The 18,756-nt window shown below is 41.7% G+C and overlaps 1 protein-coding gene across 12 annotated transcripts in view; it reads left to right on the top strand.

The window, feature by feature from the left end:
• LOC147018349 (F-box/WD repeat-containing protein 9-like) overlaps positions 1–18,756 on the top strand; it is a 99,001-nt gene that overhangs the window by 11,140 nt on the left and 69,105 nt on the right. For all 12 annotated transcript variants that reach the window (XR_015062344.1, XR_015062343.1, XM_085897930.1 and 9 more), the window contains exons 2-4: positions 12,631–13,072; positions 13,193–13,332; positions 15,964–16,086. Coding sequence is in view for 10 of the 12 variants with exons in the window: in XM_085897926.1 (XP_085754052.1) it covers positions 12,631–13,072; positions 13,193–13,332; positions 15,964–16,086 (705 nt within the window). In the remaining 2 variants the exon portion in view is untranslated. The remainder of the gene's footprint in view (positions 1–12,630; positions 13,073–13,192; positions 13,333–15,963; positions 16,087–18,756) is intronic.

The raw sequence follows: 18,756 nt of genomic DNA, 5'->3' as shown, positions 1-18,756 counted from the left end.
CTAAAGCTGCATACATGCGCAGGTGATGACAGACATTTTGTTTTTGCCGGCGATCGTATTTCCATACAATACTTTCACCAAATTTTCAACAAAGTGCATTGACTTTCAAATTCAATTTCACTTTGATTCGGCTCTCCAAAGATTGTTACACAGAATTTTATTCAGTGTTTAGTGCCAGCAATCAAGATTGAGATTCATAGCAACGCTCATCCAAAACAGCTGCGATTGACGTGAGCAGAACATTCATTGGCTGTGCTCGTGTTAGGGGTATGAACAGTCTGGTATTCCTTGTGCATCGAATTGTGGGTTTTTTAAAACTCCTTTTGGTAATTAAGCTGTGGGAATTAATCCTGTGGAGAATCAAATTAACGAAATCACAGTTTTCTGAATATTTGATTCAAATATTCCTGAGTGATTATTTGTTTCTACCTAATCTTGAGTTTTTCTTGTAATTTACTCTATTTTGGTTCACGAGTCAGTAAGTCACCACTATATTCGTTATGGGTGTGTGTCTGTCTGTCTGTCCCGACCATAGCTCCGTGGGTTTTGATCCGATCCTGATAAAATTTGGGTGGGAGGTTTATATCATGATCTTGTGTTTTCTTGAGAATGGGCAGAGCCACGCCCAAAAAACATGTGTTTTTAGGGGGTAGCCGATTTCAAGTTACATCTTCTCCGAGGGGGTTTGTCGAATCTGGCAGGGGTTTTCGGTATTTGGTTAGCCCAATGGCACCTGCATAGCCCCACGGAGCTCGATATTTCATTTTTGTCACAAGGTCACGAACTTAGAAAATGTCAAAAAATTAATAAATTGGGCATCGAGCTCCGAGGGTTTTCAACTGTTTCGAATGAAAGTTGGTATGCAAGTAGTGCTCTTCGAGTACTACAACTTTCATCATTTACGTTTTCCCCGATTCCAGACAGTTTGCCCATGGCGTCCCTTCGAAGGTCAAAAAATAAAAAGGTGAACCGTGTACATTGCTCGTGAACCATCGCCGTCTCCAGACTTGTCATTTTTTTGTTTTCATGTCAGATCTAGTTTTCCTTTCAAGTCACTGATTCCAGAAACTATTGGAATCACTTCGGCACTTGAAAATCTGAAACAAAAAATATTGAGGTTAACAGAAATTTTGGGGGTATGTCAGGTTACCGGAAAGTCAGCATTTCCTTTTTTCACGCTTTATCGTGATTCAGGGTTGGTGGCTTTGTTGGAAGCCAGAGCCTCTTCCTCTTTCCCAGAACATGATGGGAAGAGGTAGGAAAGGCGTGCCATGGCGTGGACAGTGAAACACTGAAAGCAATTCTCTCTCACCTGTTTCCTGCTCAGTTCAACATGGGAGACATGAAACAGGACCTCTTTAAACCTCTAGTCACTAAAGGTTACAACGCCACCTCTCAGCAGCACACAGATAAGCATGATGACTTATCTCTATCCTCACTTCCTTAATACAGGGTGTAAAAACTCATGAGATTATGCGAACATAAACGGTGGTCTGTGCTAGAGGTCAACTGATATGGATTTTACAAGGGCAGATACAGATAAGTGGAGAGCAGGGGGAATGATGACCGACACATGTATCTGATTGAACAATTTAAGAATTAAAAAAATGAGAATTACACAATTTTTGAACTTAAATTCACATTTATTTAACATTTTAGCTTGCTTGCTCATGCACATCACAGCACGATATCGGCTAAGTGCCAACATCATTTTCATTATCAACTCGATGACAATGTTGAGCAAAGCTTATACAGGTAACCAGCCACAAATCCGGGATCCGAAATCTGATTTTACCTGAAAAACCACCAATTTTTCAAGCAAAAACTATAATTTTGAGATTTAGGTGAAAATTTTTTTTTTCCGTATGTTTGTATTTCTATTTCCGCCTCCCACGTAGTTCTAGTACTCACTGCCAAGTTAGGTTGATGCCACGGATGGCAGGGTTGTGTTTCCTGCCATTTGTTTCGTTATTTTCACTTTGAACGTCATGTACAGTAATTCCTCGTTTAACGCTGCAGTTGCGTTCTGAGAATTTACCGCTAGATGAAAACGTGCAAAACCAAAGTAATTTTCCCAAAAGAAACTATGTAATCGGTGAAGGTTGTGTTTCAGGGTGGATGGGGAAGAGAGAGAGAGACAGAGACGGTCACTTACACATTTATATAAAATGAAACTTCACCATCCTATGTTAAATGGTGTTGCTTGCAGTGATGGAGGTGGAAGGGTGAGAGGAATGTACAGGGTCGTCAACATCTGATGTTGCAGTTAATGGACCTCAGTTTCTTTATAGTAATGGCGAAACATTGAGCACTCGCTTTGATTTTATCAGCATTTGCACGAATCGTTTGTATGGTGGATTCTGTCAGCCCATGCGCTCGGCAAATGTTCACTGCTCCCATCGCTTGATCACTTCTAATTTCACCTTCATTTAAATAGCTTTCCTTTATTTCATAGACACAGAGGCATGAGTTTCACTTGGTGATCCCTTCCCAGTCATGGTGTCAAAGGGTGCACAAGATATTAAGCACTAAGTTTAGCACAGGTTTTGACTTTTGATGCATGCATACACCACACAGCATCCCACGGCCCATCTCTGACTAGTTCGGTCAGTGTAGAGCGATGGCCGGATGTGTTTCAAACTCTTATATCAAAGGACACTGAGTCGGTGTTAATTCAAATAAGCCATGTTACATATCCAACTGCAGCTGACCACGAATAGACAAGTTAAGATTTAAAATTTCCCACAGGAGCCAGGGTGTGGGGCGTGGCGGGTTGCATAGTGTGTGCGAAACGAATGACAGATTCAGCTGTGGGGCCTCTCGGAGACACCCTGTGTGAGGGAATGGTGTGTGAATGGTCATGAGGTGGCTTGTGAGTGTGCGAAAGGCTCACGGTGTGAGAGCACGAAAGGTCATGAGACAGCCCGTGTGCGCAAGTGGTTTGAGAAACTCCCACGGTGTTAGAGTGGGCGTGTGAACGTCTGCGAGGCGGCCCCGTATGTGTGAAGTTTGCTGAGGTTCCACAGCACGAACAGTGGGTGTGGCGAACACGGCTTGGTTCGCCGTGGGGAATGAAATAAATTCAGATTTGAAAGCTAGGAATATACTGTAAAGTCTTACCTTTTCCTCTTAGGCATATCCACCATTGCCAGCAAGCTCTCACTAACATTCCACAGTAGTCACCTGACCTGAAAGGAAGCTGCAGATGCCGAATAGAAACAACAAGGAGCTCTAGCTGCCTTACCATCATTTTTTTTTGTTTATATCGGCGGATGCCAATAACCTCAAAATGCCAAATATCAGCTGATATATTGGTCGACCACTTGTCTATAATATTAATACTTACTATGTCACAGATTGGTGTTTATGTGTTTGTCTGTCGTGCTACTCCTGCAGTTCTGGGCCAATTATTTATAGACTTGCTATATAGGATCAGTATGACCCCAGTTAATGCATAGGGGTATTTTTATCTTTGCCGGTGGTCTTGAGGGGTGAGGAGGAGGTGATCATATTCTCTATTTGAATGTGTATCGTGTAGCACCACCTCCAGGTGGGGAAGGTATTACAAGTCTTCACGATCTCCAGTGCGGTATTCATGTCCCCACATTTTCCAGTGCAGTGTGATGTTTTGAATTACAATTTTCAATGACACAGCGGGGGATGTTTTGCATTCTGTGGTGAGGTTTTCAATTACACGGTGTTGATATTTAGTGTTTTTTTTAGTGGTTTTTTTTTAGTGAACTTAAGTGTTTTTCTCCGCAACCACTTGTCAGATTGGGACAAAATTTTCACCATAGGATCGCCCACTCATGTGGAATGTTTTATTGATAACTATGACATCATAGGTCACGTGCTGTGGCAGCCATGTTGGAAAAACAGAAAAAAAATTGGACCTCTGCATCTCTGAAACTGCACCAAGGAAAAAATTGAAACTTGGCACATGGCAAGTACTCCTCATGGGGAATGTGATTTTTTTTTTTAATGTCTTGGCTACCTTCATTATTAGGTCATAATTGCATATGTAGAACGCTACATCTAATCAGTATGAAAATTTTTGAGGGTCATCTCGGGATACAATGGTCCACGGGGAAAAAAAATTGATGACATCACTCACGTGCTTTGGCAGCCATATTGCTTTAAAAAAAAACTTCAAAAATCTTCTTCTCTGAAATGGCTGAACAGATTGAGGTGAAATGTTACACGTATAACCACCTATCGCTGAGGAACAAAAGGTTCACATATGACTTCATAGGTCACATGGTTTGGCAGCCATATTGGATTCACCCTAAAACCAATAAAAATATTCTTCTCCATAACGGCTGGACAGATCAAGGGGAAACATTACACAAATGTTCCCCAAGCCTTGGGGATACCAGGGTATTCACGAATAATCAATGTCACATGGTCTGGCCGCCATATTGTATTGAGCGAAAATCTTTAAAAAAAAATTCTCTTGATTTATCATTTTATCAAAATTCTTAATCGATCGACGTGAAAATTCACAATTAGGATCTAGTAGTGATGGGAAATTTATGTTTTAAATTTCAACTTGATCAGACGCATGGTGTGGCAGCCTGAATTATTTGATTTTTTTAATCTGGATTTTGTTGTTGTTGTTGGTTTTTTTTTTAATGCGGCTCACTTGGCTGTGCCTGGATGGGTTTGAGGGTAGAGGAGTAGCAGCTGAAACACGAATCTTATCCAGGTTCCTCCTGATGACTCCATCTTTGCTTTTTGCTTGTTTGGGTTCCTTCTGATTACTCCAATGCAGGACTGTACCTATTTGGTCTTCCATTTGATTTGAATTGAATTCATTTTAATCCCATTCCAAATTCAATAGAATAATATTAATAAATGTCATGGGCCAGGGTCAGGTGTCCAATCAAAGCGGGACGTCTTAGTTCCTGGTCATCACTGCCAGCAGTTATAAAGTGGCAGTTCCAGTAATGTCCAGTAACACCAATATACAAACGTCACACAAAATACACCACACAAACGCCATACAAACCAAGTCCTGGTGAGGGTTTGCAATCTCCGATTCCCTTTTTCTTGTTTGTTCTTTGTTTTCTCTATTTGCAAATCGTTCATTAGCAAAGGCAGTGAACGAGAGAATCTATATTCTTTATTGGATTTGTTTTTTTTTTGTTTCAAATCACTCATTAGTATCGGTGGTGAGCAAGAGGAGGTAAATAATGAAGCTATATACTTTATTTGTTCTGTTTTTTTTCTCTATTTGCAGATCGTTCAAGAGGAGGTAATTAGTCCTTACTGTAATTCACGGATGGGTGTGTTTGTGTTTGTTTATCGCGCTACAACTCCGACAGTTCTGGGCTGATTACATCCAGATTTACTACATTGGATCAGCATGACCCCAATTAGTGTATATGGATGTTTTTATCTTTACTGGTCTTGGGAGGGGGGGGGGAGGGACACAAATTTTCTAATGTGTATTGTGTAGCACTGCCTCCAGGTGGTGGAGGGTATTGCAAGTATCCACCATTTACAGTACAGTATTCCTGTCCCCATGTTTTCCAGTGCAGTGGTGCAGTGAAGTGTTCTGAATTATAAGTGGTCAGTATGTTTTTGCTTCATGCATGTAACCAGCCAGGTTTTTTGGGGGGGTTTTTTCCGTGTCCAGAGCTGGCAGTTGCCAACACACCACCCAAATAAAGGTATTGTTACGGCTGTGGAAATTTGCAGAACACTATATAGGTCCTTAGTTCAGTTATGCCGATAAGTCCGTGTTCAGTTAGATTTCCCCACCGTTGTTTAATGGGAATTATTCGTGTCACCCGGGCTGTGATCTTTCAGTTTGCCGTTTTTTTTTCGCTATCGTTATTTTGGACCAACCACTTCACCACAACCACGATCGCCTCAACCACTTCACCACAACTACGATCAACACCAACCACGATCGCCTCAACCACGATCGCCACAACCACGATCGCCTCAACCACCAACCACGATCAACAACAACCACGCCGCCTCAACCACCACTGCGTTTTCTACCTCAGCACTCGGTTGCCAGAGGCCTGGCCTTCGTCGAGGGAAAGCAGGCAGCCCCCGTTCCCCCTCCCACGAACGAATGGCGTCTCCACAGTGAATTTCACCCTGCAAGGGACAAAGATGACTACTGCAGCGGGGCGCGTCCCTAATTTGGCGGGAAAACGCTTCCTTCTGGAAGTTTCCCGCATGTTCTGGAAGGGAGGGTGGGAGTTGAGAAGGGGCGGGGCGTGGGTATAAAAAGGAGGAACGCGAGCGCGGAAAAGAAGAGTGGGAGAGTCGTGACCGTTGACACGAGGATCAAGAAAGAGGTGGCAGGATCGTGTGCGCTGAGGGGATTGCGAGGAAGGCGCTCTGAATCGCGCTCTCGTTCGCACGGTCGTCAAGTCGGAAGAGATGCCAGCGGTGAAGGCTGGGTCTGGAGAACGGAGCCCAAGACTTCACCACACGGTCACGTTCTCTTTCTTTCTTTTGGGCTTTTGTGTGTGTGTGTGTCTGTGGCGCCGTGTCCTTAAGTAAGCCTTCTTAAGTGACTGTAGATAATAATAATCATAGACGGTTGTAGTGCTTTACCTTGCTCGTGTCTTGTCCCCTTCCTTATTGATTGCATACCTGCATACGTGCCTCCCTGTTTACGTGTGCATTATAAATAAATATCCTTGTGTGAATGTAAACCCGTTCGTCGTGTCCTCTTTCCCCATTGGACCGCCGTATTGCTCTCGGGATAATAGTGGGCTTTTTAATAGCCGATAAAAGAATTGGGTCCAGCGAGGTCTCGCGATGATACACCGCTAGGTTATCCCAGAACGGAACGAACCGCTTAAGCGGTTCGTGTCCAAGCAGACCTCGCTGAGGTACGGTCTCGGTAGTCTGCCCGCGCGAATACTTAGGTATATCGATAATTCGGCGATTGACCCTGTCGCGCGCGGGTAGAGTGGTGACGAGGCCTTGGTGTGCGTTTGGAGCACACCCGTGACTGGTTTCCGGCGTTGCTCCGGAAGGTCGTGACTGAATTGTCCGTCCGGTGGGCGAGACAGCCGCCATTGGCTAAAGCAGCTGTTCGCGCACGCCGGCGGGTGCGAATTCGTAACAGTATGCATCAGAATATTGTGTTCTTCTTCTTCTTGCTTATGGCAGCTTGGCTGCCAGGTAGCTATCATCTTTGTTGGGGCGCAGCTGTGCCGTTGATTTTGTGGCCCCTACACCAGTACATTTCGCCAACCTCGGAAGGATGACAAGCTGAGTCAACCCAACCTGGTGTTAATTCAGCAGCCAACGGGGCTCAAATTCAGGACCCTAAGATCCCAAGATGGCCAACCCTAGCCACTAACCAAACACCAGGCTTAGAAGGACGTGTTGCATGCTTGGAACAAGATCGCCCGTTGCACGGGTACTCTGCTGGTTCTATGAAATGACCTTCCACAAACATAACAATATTTTCAATTGCAAATTTGCATGGCAACCATTTTGTTTTTTGTAAAACAGCATGAGGCAAGCTGTATGGCAGCAATAAGTAGACACAGTGTTAGTGACTGTGACTCAATTATAGTACGAAACGTTTGATCTTGCTCCAGCATAAAGTTTACCTGATCAAAGGTGAACTTCATATTGTAGTGAAGGCTGTAATGGTTGGAGCATTCGCTGTGAGTCTGAGAGGTTGGCGATCTGTATCCCGGTCGAGCCATACCAAATAATTTACAAAATGGTAAGTGCCGCTTCCTTGTTTTATGTTACCTTTAAAAAATGATAGAGCATGGACAAATAAAGCACAGACAAACTTTAAAAAGGATATAGCCAACCAGAAATCACCGAGAGTATGAATATTCTTTACCTCCTAAAACACTCTGAGTACAACCGACGGTTTGCAATTCATTCCATCCAACAGTTCAGGGATGCATAGCAGTCAAAGAAACAACCAAACAAATAAACAAGAAAAAGAGCAATCAGAGATTGCAGACCCTTGCCAGGACTTCTTTTGAGTGGTGTATTTTTATAGGTTTTAGGGTAAATCCAATATGGCTGCCAACCCATGTGATCTATGACATTACGTGTGAAACTTTTGTTCCTCATGGACAGGCAGTCATACGTGTAAAGTTTCGCCATGATTTGTTCAGCCACTTTAGAGAAGATTTTTGAAGGTTTAAAAATTTTTTTTTAAACAATATGGCAGCCAAATCATGTGACGATGACATCTTGATTTTTTTTTTCTGTAGACCATGTTATCCCCAGATGACCCTCAAAAATTATCATACTGATCGGATGTGGCGTTCTACATATGTAATTATAACGTCGTAACGAGGGCACCTATGATGTCATAAAAAATCACTTATTCCCCATGAGGAGTACTTGCCATGTGCCAAGTTTCAATTTTTTCCTTGTTGCGATTTCAGAGATGCAAAGGTCCAAAGTTTTTATGTTTTTCCAATATGGCTGCCACACCACGTGACCTATGACATCGTGATTATCATTAAAACATTCTACATGAGTAATCACACCAATCGTGAAAATTTCGTCTCGATCCGACAAGCGGTTGCAGAGAAAAACGCAAAAGTTCTGTGTGGACAAACAAACGGACCCAAATGCAATACCCTCTCCTTTGGGAGAGGGTAACAAATCCAAATTGGCACTTCTCAAAACTTGAGAGTTCAAAGAACATGATACCACATGCAGTGTTTAAGTGTGTAATGATTTTAATGATTAAAAAAAAAAAATCCGTAAGTTTAGCGCTGTTGACAACACCCTTATATAGTACACTATAATAACACAGCATTGAGTCATACTTCAGGAGATGTAGGCGTTATTGATCACCATAGAATGCAGTGTCAATCCTTTTGTGTTGGAAGTTTATTGATCAATGACCAATCAGCATCATACATAGCCATACAGCAGCCTCTTCTTCACCCTGATACTGCGTCTTCTCACATGCCACACCCACTTCCCAAGGGCTGTGCTTGACTGTTTTACCTCTCACATGTATAAATTGTATACATGTGAGATTTCTATATTATACCTCCTCTCGCATGTATAAATTGAGCAATTCCGGGTTTTACCGCTTTTTTACCCATTGTCTGTTACATAACCCTATCTAAAGGCCCAGTCACACCTTGACGTTTTAGCCAGCGATGGCAACGTATTAAAATTTATGTAAAACGCTGGCTTACGTTGAACTTTTGATGTTTTTTTTTTAAAGATTTGGATGTATTCATAGCGACTTGGTCTTATGTATAACGCATTAGTAATGGACACAGAACGTTTCGTTGTGTTATAGATAACTTATACCAACGAATGCTGAACCTGTTGTCGGTCTACACAACCTATGCCCAACGATAGTCTAACTTAGGCATAGCGCGTTGCACGCATCGCCGACGATGTCGTGACGTAGTCTATTAAAAGGCTGACGCACAACCATTCGAATCATAACTGCCGTAGAAATGGAAGTGTCAACATCGTAGTCACACATTGGCGATCTTGCCAGCATATGCCGACCTAAGAAAAATGTGTCTAAAACGTTGGGGCACGTCAAATACGGTATGAGTAAGTTTGGTATACGTGAGGAGAACGCTAAAGTACGCTATCATACGTCGTAGTAAGTAGAGTACGTCAAGAAATTTTAAACATGTTCAAAATTTTACGACGTACTTGGCGTATGACACGCGTTCCGCATGCAATGGGGATAAGTTGTACACACGATATGCGGACGCTTACACACGTCCACAAAGGCTACTTATAAGCTACTCATAAGTCGAAACACGTCGCGGTAATGTCTTTTTTACGCGAAACTTATTTCTAATTTATGTTTGACGTGCTTTGAACCAATTCTTTACGTAGTCCCAACACACATTGACGTATGTAGACGTATTCCAATGATGTCTTCCGGTCGACAAAAAAAATAAATGAACGTGTTTCTAACTTACAACTGCCATATAAAGACATGTTCCCAGCGATTTTGGGAATTGGTATATAAAAATGGTGTTCATAAAAGGGGAACCCAACAGTGTTTTTGAGTCCTTTTTGAGTCTATGTCCATGTCAGCAGTATCAGTATCAGTATCAGCATTAGTAGTAGTTTGTTCATGTTGGCAGTAGTAGGTGAGTGTGAGGGGGAGGGTGTGGGTTATGATGGATCCTCCTTGCGTCCGCGTGTCCACGGGTAGGAGACATCTTTGCACCATTGTTCGAAGTTCTCCGCGGCTAATTTTTTATGGGGCTTTTTCAACAATGAGCTATGGCTTGTTTTTACGATTTAGGTCTATTCATAACGGGTTGGACAAATACACAATGAACTAATAATGTGCATAGAGTGCTTCGATAACTTATAGATACGGTATACCAACGAATAATTATTGTGTAGCTGGCATTCACAAACTATGCCCAACGATAGCCTAACTTATCCATATCGTGCAGCAGTTTATCTTTGCCGGTGACGTGGGGTTTGCTATTCATAGGCTGCCACTCAACGATTTAAATGGCTGCATCTCCACTATTGAAAGTAGATGCTTGCGCTCAACAATTGGATTTTTTTTTTACACTCAACGACTTTTAAACGGTACCACTCAGCTATTTTCATTGTTTACAATGTACGATTTAAATTGCTGTCACTCGCCTTTGTTTTTTGACTCTGGCGCTCGGAAATTTTAATCGTTTCTATTGAACGTGCTAAATCGCTCAAACTCCACTATTGAAAGTAGATGCTTGCGCTCAACAATTGGATTTTTTTTACACTCAACGACTTTTAAACGGTACCACTCAACTATTTTCATTGTTTACAATGAACGATTTAAATTGCTGTCACTCGCCTTTGTTTTTTGACGCTGGGGTTTGGAAATTTGAAGCGTTTCTTCTGAACGTGTTAAAACGCTCAAACTCGACTATTTTAAATAGACGCTGCCAATGGACAATTGGAATCATAGCCAAGCTAGACATCGAAGTGTGAACATCCTCGTCATGCCGAAGAAAAGTTTGAAGAATGCTGCAAATAAGTGTCCTGGCCATGGCCGTGGACGCTGACACAAGGACGATCCATTATACCGATGTCTTTCAGCCTATGAGTAACTTAAAAGTAACGTCTGTCGACGTGTGGCAACGATTGCGTAACGTGCCAACAACACGTTAATCATAGGTTAGAAATAAGTTTCGGGGACGCTAAACATTACCTCGGCGTCTCTCAACTTATGATTAACTCACAAGTAGCATGTGTTGACGTCTGTCAACGATCGCAGACCGTGCATACAACTTGTGGCCAGCGTAGCGGAACGTGTGAGTCATACGCCGGCATACGTTGTGAAATTTCAAGCATGCAAAAATTTGAGGACAACCGAAAAGGACAACGTTTAAAGCCAGCGTACAACGACGTATGGCAGTGTTTTTCAGCATGCTCTCAATGTTATCAAAACTTACCCATAACGTATTCAACGTGTGCCAGTGTTTTAGAAAAAATTTTCAAAAATCGGCATACGTTGGCTAAAACGTCAAGGTGTGACTGGGCCTTAACACGTTACATTCGTTTTTCATGCCTGTTGTTTGTAGCCTTTATAACGTCCTTAAAAACAGTAAGTTTCCTGTTTGGAATGATTTTCAATTTTGTTTGACCATCAGGCAGGCGGACTAAAAATATTATCTCACTCCTCGCTGTGCATGTGAGACCAGGATGCCTTCAGAGCCAAAGTTTGGTAAAATGGCAATCATCTTGCTATTCATGTTCAAAATATAACATTCACTTTAAATAAGTTGTTCCTTGATCATAAACTGGTAAGACAGACAGACTGACATTAATCATTTGCTTAACCCCGCTTTTTCCTTCGCGTGTGCAGTGTAATAACATATAGTAGGATACTAGAATGTGATTGGTTGATTGTCAACTGTTGATTCATTCTGTTTTGACACCACACACACACACACACACACACACACACACACACACACACACACACACACACACACACACACACACACACACACACACACACACACACACACACACACACACACACACACACACACACACACACACACACACACACACACACACACACACACATACACACATATACACACACACATATACACACATATACACACATATACACACATATACACACACACACACACACAATCTAATTTCAAGCAGAATTTTTTTTTATTATTATTCTTATTTACTTACTCGTATCTTAATGGTTGGGGTGATGGGCTTGGGATCCTCGGATCCTGAGTTCAAATCCCACTCATCTGTTGAATTAATACCAGGTGGGATTGACTCTGCCTGTCATCCTTCCGAGGTCGGCAAAATGAGTGCTAGCTTGCTGGTATCCTGTGTCGGAGTGGCGACCCATCCATGATTGTGTCCAATAGCCAAGGAGACTGCTCAGGCAGCACCAACGCTCTGCACAGAGTATTGTCCCAATGGATGGACTCATATCTTTGTCAAAATTGCCTGCTGAAAGATCCCCCCCCCCAAAAAAAAGAATAATGATGGACAAGAATAACATAAATATTTTGAAATAAGATAGTGGAACATATTGGACTATTCAGTGAGGTTGCACATCATAACATTTTAATATAAATAATATTTTTCCCATATTGTTGATGCATTTTGATGATCTTTCTCTTTTCTTTTCTTTTCTATTTCTAGAAAACTACAGAGCAGAAAAAAATTGACAAAGAAGTTATGAAATCATTATGCCAAAATGTTTGCAAATTATCAGTGGTGAACAGGAATTCACCTGATACAAAAGATGGCATTCCAGATTCTGAACCGCTGGGAGAGCAAGAGAACAAATGCACTGCAATGTCATCCATGTCAAATCCTAACTTTGGAACAACAACAGACCTCTCAAGCACTGAAAATATAGAACTGTCAAACGTTGCAACAGCAGATGACATTACCGAAACTTCTGAACTGCTTGCTCTACCCATTGAGCTATTGTTGAAAATTATTTCATTCCTCGATGCACATTTTGTTGTTGATGTTTTGCAATGTGTCTGCAAGCTTTTTAATGCCTTGGTGAAAGATAAGTACACGTGGAAAAGAAGGGTTATAAATCAGCTCAAGAATTGTTACCCTGTTTTGTCAGGTGAGACTTGCATGATGCTGTGATATACCATATTCGGAGTTGAAAGTCATTTTATGTATTCTGTTATCTTTTCTTTAACAAGCCAGTTTATTGACCAATGACCTTATGATGCACTCACAGATTTGGATATTGATTGGGCACAAGCCTGTATCGAGATAGAGCAACAGAAACACATTTGGAGAAATGGAGACAAGGACTTGCATCATTTTTCTTTAACAAAAGGACATTTTTGTTCAATCCTGAGCATGGTGTTGACAAAGGCAAGAATTTCATTACTCATGACTTGATTTTTATCCCCCGCCGCGTGGCGGAAGGGGGATATTGTTGTCCGTCCGTCCGGGCGTCAACATTTATAGCTGTGAGGGCGATAACTCATAAACTGTTCGCCATATCGATTTGAAATTTGAGTCACACATGTACCACCTGAAAAGGAAGAACCCTATTGATTTTGGGCGTGGCCGGATCCAAGATGGCCGACTGGGGCGGCCATCTTGAAAAAAATGTTTTTTGTAATAAATGGAAAACCGCTTATCTAATTTCAATTATTTTTGGTTACTACGTTCCTCACCCCTGGGGAACTTTTGATTTCAATTATTTTTGGTTACTACGTTCCTCACCCCTGGGGAACTTTTTCGAGACTATGACCAAATGGTGTCTTGTTTCCAATTCACCTCCCTCATTATCTGGAATATGTATAACCTTTTTCATTCAATGGCGTGGGATTCCCCATCTCTGATGGTATATTTCATTGCTGCTGTGGTTATTTATTGCTGTTGGTGATCCAATTACTTGATCTTGAAGCACTTAACAACTGCTGATTTGTTGGCAACAATGAAGGTCATTCAAGGTTAACTTGTACTTTGTGTTCTTGAACATTTGAAATTTAAGTGTTGTTCTTCTTTCTTGTGCAGCACAAGGATGTGGTGTAGCATCATTTGCTGAGGGTGTGGCTGTGTTGCTGAGGCAATGCCCTTTCAAGGTATAAATTTGGAATTTGGCCAGGGTCCTGATTTTGGCTCACTTACTCTTCACAAAGGACACAGTGGGAGCTTTAACATCCACCAACTAATGGCAACAGAAGGGATTCCCGTTTAACGTCCATCTGAGGGATGGCACACACATTGATGAATCACCCTGCCTATGAAACACCAGGATGACAGTTTATAGCTGGTTGGGACTCAATTATCAGGTCAGGCCAGATTAGATCTGTGACTTGCTACAGGTACCATGTAAACTTGCACTAACCTGTTTCATGGCCGGGTTGTCGGCGACAAACCGTCTCCCCCACGAGGTTTCCTGGTGAGGTGGGTGTATGATGTGGACACCCAGCCTAATTAAATACAAAACTAGGCAAAGGGTGGAGGAGCTCCTTGTGAGCCAAGGGCTATCCATGTCTAGCGCCCAACTGTGTCTGTGGACATCCTCCTGCAGTTGGGTTCCTTTTTTTAGGAGCTTGGTGGCAGGAGTTTCACTCAACCCTTCACTCTGCAAAACACACCAAAAACAAAGAAAATTGAAAACTACTCCGTGGGACTACCTCATATGCAGCTGCCCCCCGCAGGGCAGCTCACTCGATGATGTGATTGGGGAAAATCCTTTGGGACCCCCACTCTTTGATGATATAAGGAAAACCATGTGGTAAACTTCCCGGGTCAGATTGCGGTAATGTGATTCAAGGTGGTGCTGAGGTGTCATCCACCAGAAGGTGGTCTCCTTGGGCTAACCTGAGGCGGTCCCTTCGGGTGGGTGCCTGAAATATCCGATCCCAAATAGAGGATGATCACCTGTCTCTGTTATTATCCAAGCTCAAGTGTTTGACCATTGATATTGCAGCGCTCTCTGAGGTTTGGAGATCGGATAGTGGCGAGATCATGGCAGGTGGTTGCACCTACGATTGGTCTCATCGCTCTGATGGTTACCATACCCAAGGAGTTGCTGTCGCTGTGTTCAATAAGGTGACTTCAATGATAATTGAGGTAACATCGGTCAACGAGTGTATTATGTGACTAAGGATTTGTCACTCCTTGGGCGTCATTCCTTTTCCTAACCATAATATATCATACCATTCCTTTCATGCTGTAAAGGGGCATAGGGCTGCCGAGGTAGTTTCATTGGCAAGGAGTACAGTCCTGGATGGGTCACCACTCTGACGCAAGTTACGCCGAATGTTTATTTTACCCCATTACACTGGTACTCATTTCACTGACCTCAGAAGGATGACAGGCTGAGTTAACCCCACCTGGTGTTAATTCAACGGTAAAAACAGGGGCTTGAACTCAGGACCCTTGGGTCCCAAGCCAGCCACCTTAACCACAAAGCCAACACCAAGCTTTCCTAACCATGATGTACTCCAACTGTGTTTCTCTACCACCACTGTTGTCGATTATAAGGTGGTTCCTATGTTTTTGATACCAAGTGTTGAGTGTTGCCAGTTGGTATGACATGGCGAACTCCAAGATCTTGACTGCTTCTTCATTTACTCCTCCAAGACCATGTCCCCCATGGATATCCTCATATCCCACTCTTTCTTTCCTCACATTTCTATTTTGGTCATCTGCCACAACTTGGTATTGTTTGCATTACATTGTCCATCTGTTCCCAGAATTCTCCTTTCTCCTCAAGTCCACACCCAATCTGTGGTCCATAACAACTGACCATGTTCCACATTTCACTTCAATTTCGAGTTTTATTTTCATGATTCTGTCATTAATTCTATCCACCCATCCTTATGACCATCCTGGCTCATATTCATGATCATTAAACACATATTTGCTTCCAATCTCATGTTTTTTTTGACATGACCATATTTTTTTATTATTGCTGTTATTATTATTAATAATAACATTCGATAATACAAAATATATATGTGATTTTTTTTTCCTTTTTTTTAGAATGGAAGAATATGCTTTTCTGGTTCAAAAGACCGTCATGTGAAAGTGTGGAATTTATCTCAGTTGGCAGCTGAACATGATCCAGAACCGACTCTCTCTCTTGGAACACCATCTGCACATAATGTAAGTATCATTTAGATTTGATGACCACATATAATTTCAAAAGGCTATTTAATTTTAATTTCTTGCAAATCAAAGTGGTCATTTTCAATCTGGACTACTGAACGTTTGGTAGTCTGTCAGTAAAACTTAATCTGTTTAATATGTGTCTTATTGTTTTGGATTTAAATATTTCATTCCGGTTGCCTTAATGGAAAAGCAATATGTATGAAATGACTTTGTAAGTTTCATGGCTGAATCTTATGTCGTGTTGACTTGTCCTTCATATGATGGAGGAGTGGGCGAAGGGGAGTGTGTTAGGCCAACATGCATACAAAAGCTGCTTGCTTTGTGTGTATGTCAAGCCAATAACATTTTGAATATTTCATATCTATGTTAGACCAATAACTTTTTGAAACCAGTTTGCTACCTCCACCACCAGAGGTGGAGGGAGGTTATGTTTTCACTCGTTTGTCTGTCCGTGAGCAAGATATCTCAAAAAGTTATGGACGAATTCAGACAAAACTTGGTGGACATGTTGGGTGTATGACGAGGACGAATTGTTGAGATTTTGGTGAAGATCTGGATTTGGATACTATCAGCTTTTTTAAAGTGATTCTTCACCGTTGAGATACGGGACCAAAAACGATATAGGCCTACATTTCTGGTATAACACGACATCTCAAAAAGTTGTGGACGGATTCAAACGAAACTTGATGGACAGGTTGGGTGTGTGACAAAGACTAATTGATTCGATTCTGGTGAAGATCTAGATCTGTATATGAGATTTAAAAAAAAAATTCCTAAGTGATTTTTCAGAATTGAGAGATCGGGCCCAAAACTATGTATAACACGATAATTCGAAAGGTTGGTGGACGAGTTGTGACAAAACTTGGTGAATCAGTTGGGTAGGTGATTAGAACAATCCGATTAGATATTGGTTCAGGTTTGGATGCATATCCGGCCTATCAGTGGGATATAAAATGTAAACTGTTCAACCTGGTGGAGGTATGCACTCTCCTGAGTGTCGTTCTAGTTTTGTAATGTGTTTGTAAATAATTTAATATTGTTGTTTTCATTTGTTTAAAAGCTATTGGTTTCTTCCTGTGCGTTGTATGCATTTTCCTCCATGGTACATGTATGTGCCTGACTTCCCAGATATCTTCTTTTTTGCCTCATTTATGAAGGTTGGTCAATTATGGGTTTTTTTTTTTTTGCCCTCATTACCAACTAGTATTTTTGCTATGAGCCAATACCAGATATGCCAACCATTCTGTTTCCCCTGAGTAACCTACCACCTGACCCAGCCAAAAATGCACAGTTAGAACTACAGTATATGAGAGTAGTACTCTCATATACTATAGTTGGTAACAGGTCCAACAACAGTAGTCTGTAGAGAATTACTCCAGGAAAGGAATGTTTTTGTTGTTTAAAAAAAAGATGTTTTGCCTGGGCTGGATCCTTGGCGAAGACACAACTGTTACTTCAGTCAAATTTGTGTTTGTAGTCTACGCACGCTAAAACTGTCTTCACAATCAATCGAATTGCTTGATCGATAGAGCCGAATCGCATAACTGGGAGAAGTTCTTCGCTTGTACTGTGAGGTTTTTCAATCTCAATTTTTATTATTCCTCCACTGCCAAAGGCGCTGGAGATTTGTTGCCAGTCCGTGTATGATGATTTTGTTACTGCGAGAACTTGTGAACCGCTGAAGGGATTAAAAAAATTTTCTTTTTTTTACCATATTTGGTACAAAGTTGTATTAAGACTTAAAGATGAACTGATACGATTATGGGATCAAAGGTTGTGTGACGTTTGGCTGGAAATAGCAGATGTTTGTTATCGTCGTAACTTGCAAACCACTGAGGGGATTTTGATCAAACTGCAAAACTACAGACTATAATATGAAGATGAACTGATTAAATATTGGGGTCAAAGGCCTAAGGTCAAGTGCCCTTTTATTGAAAATCTGTATTGCTGCTATAACTTAAGAACCACCAAAGGGATTTCAATGAAAGTTGGGATGTTTATGGACTGTGATACAAAGACAAACTGATTAGATTCTCTTGCAAAACAGGTATTTCCAGACATTGCATTCAAGCAACAGTGCAGAAGCAAAGTGACGCCGGAGAAGTTAAAGATAGAAAATGGATCGGAAGGCCAAAGAAACTCAGCAAAATAGATGATTAAGATTTAAAGACAAGTTCCTTAAGGAATAGAAAACTGGACTGCACCAAATTTAGTGGCGGCTTTCAAGATATTTAGGCACCGATGAACAATGGCAGCAACCAACACATATATTCAAGTGCTTTCTGGAACAAATGGAATCCTCGGTCAACTTCAGGATCTGCCAACTGGAGCTTTGTAACTACAGCCAGAATGCCAGTAAGTCATTGGATGTTTTTATCAGCCAGTGCAAACTTTTCTTCAAGAAATGTGATTTCAGCTCGAAACAAGAAGACAAATGCTTGTTGGAGCAGATAATTGGAAGCTCCCCAATTGCCGACTTCAAGAAGAAGTTTTTAACAAAACCTAAGACCTTTACACTTGACGATGCCTTGAAACTGGGATGCACATACAAAGCCTTCGCCACATACATCAAACAATTGCTCACTATGAATGGCTTTGCATATAAAGCGGCAGACAATGTAAACATCTCCGCTGTTGGCCTGAGACTCAGCAAATGCAAAAACT

Source organism: Eptatretus burgeri, chromosome 10 (assembly GCF_056783735.1).
Source record: "Eptatretus burgeri isolate ZD-2024b chromosome 10, Ebu_testis_v1, whole genome shotgun sequence".
In the NCBI taxonomy this organism is placed as follows: Eukaryota; Metazoa; Chordata; class Myxini; order Myxiniformes; family Myxinidae; genus Eptatretus; species Eptatretus burgeri.
This window is presented reverse-complemented; position numbering and strand designations above follow the sequence as displayed.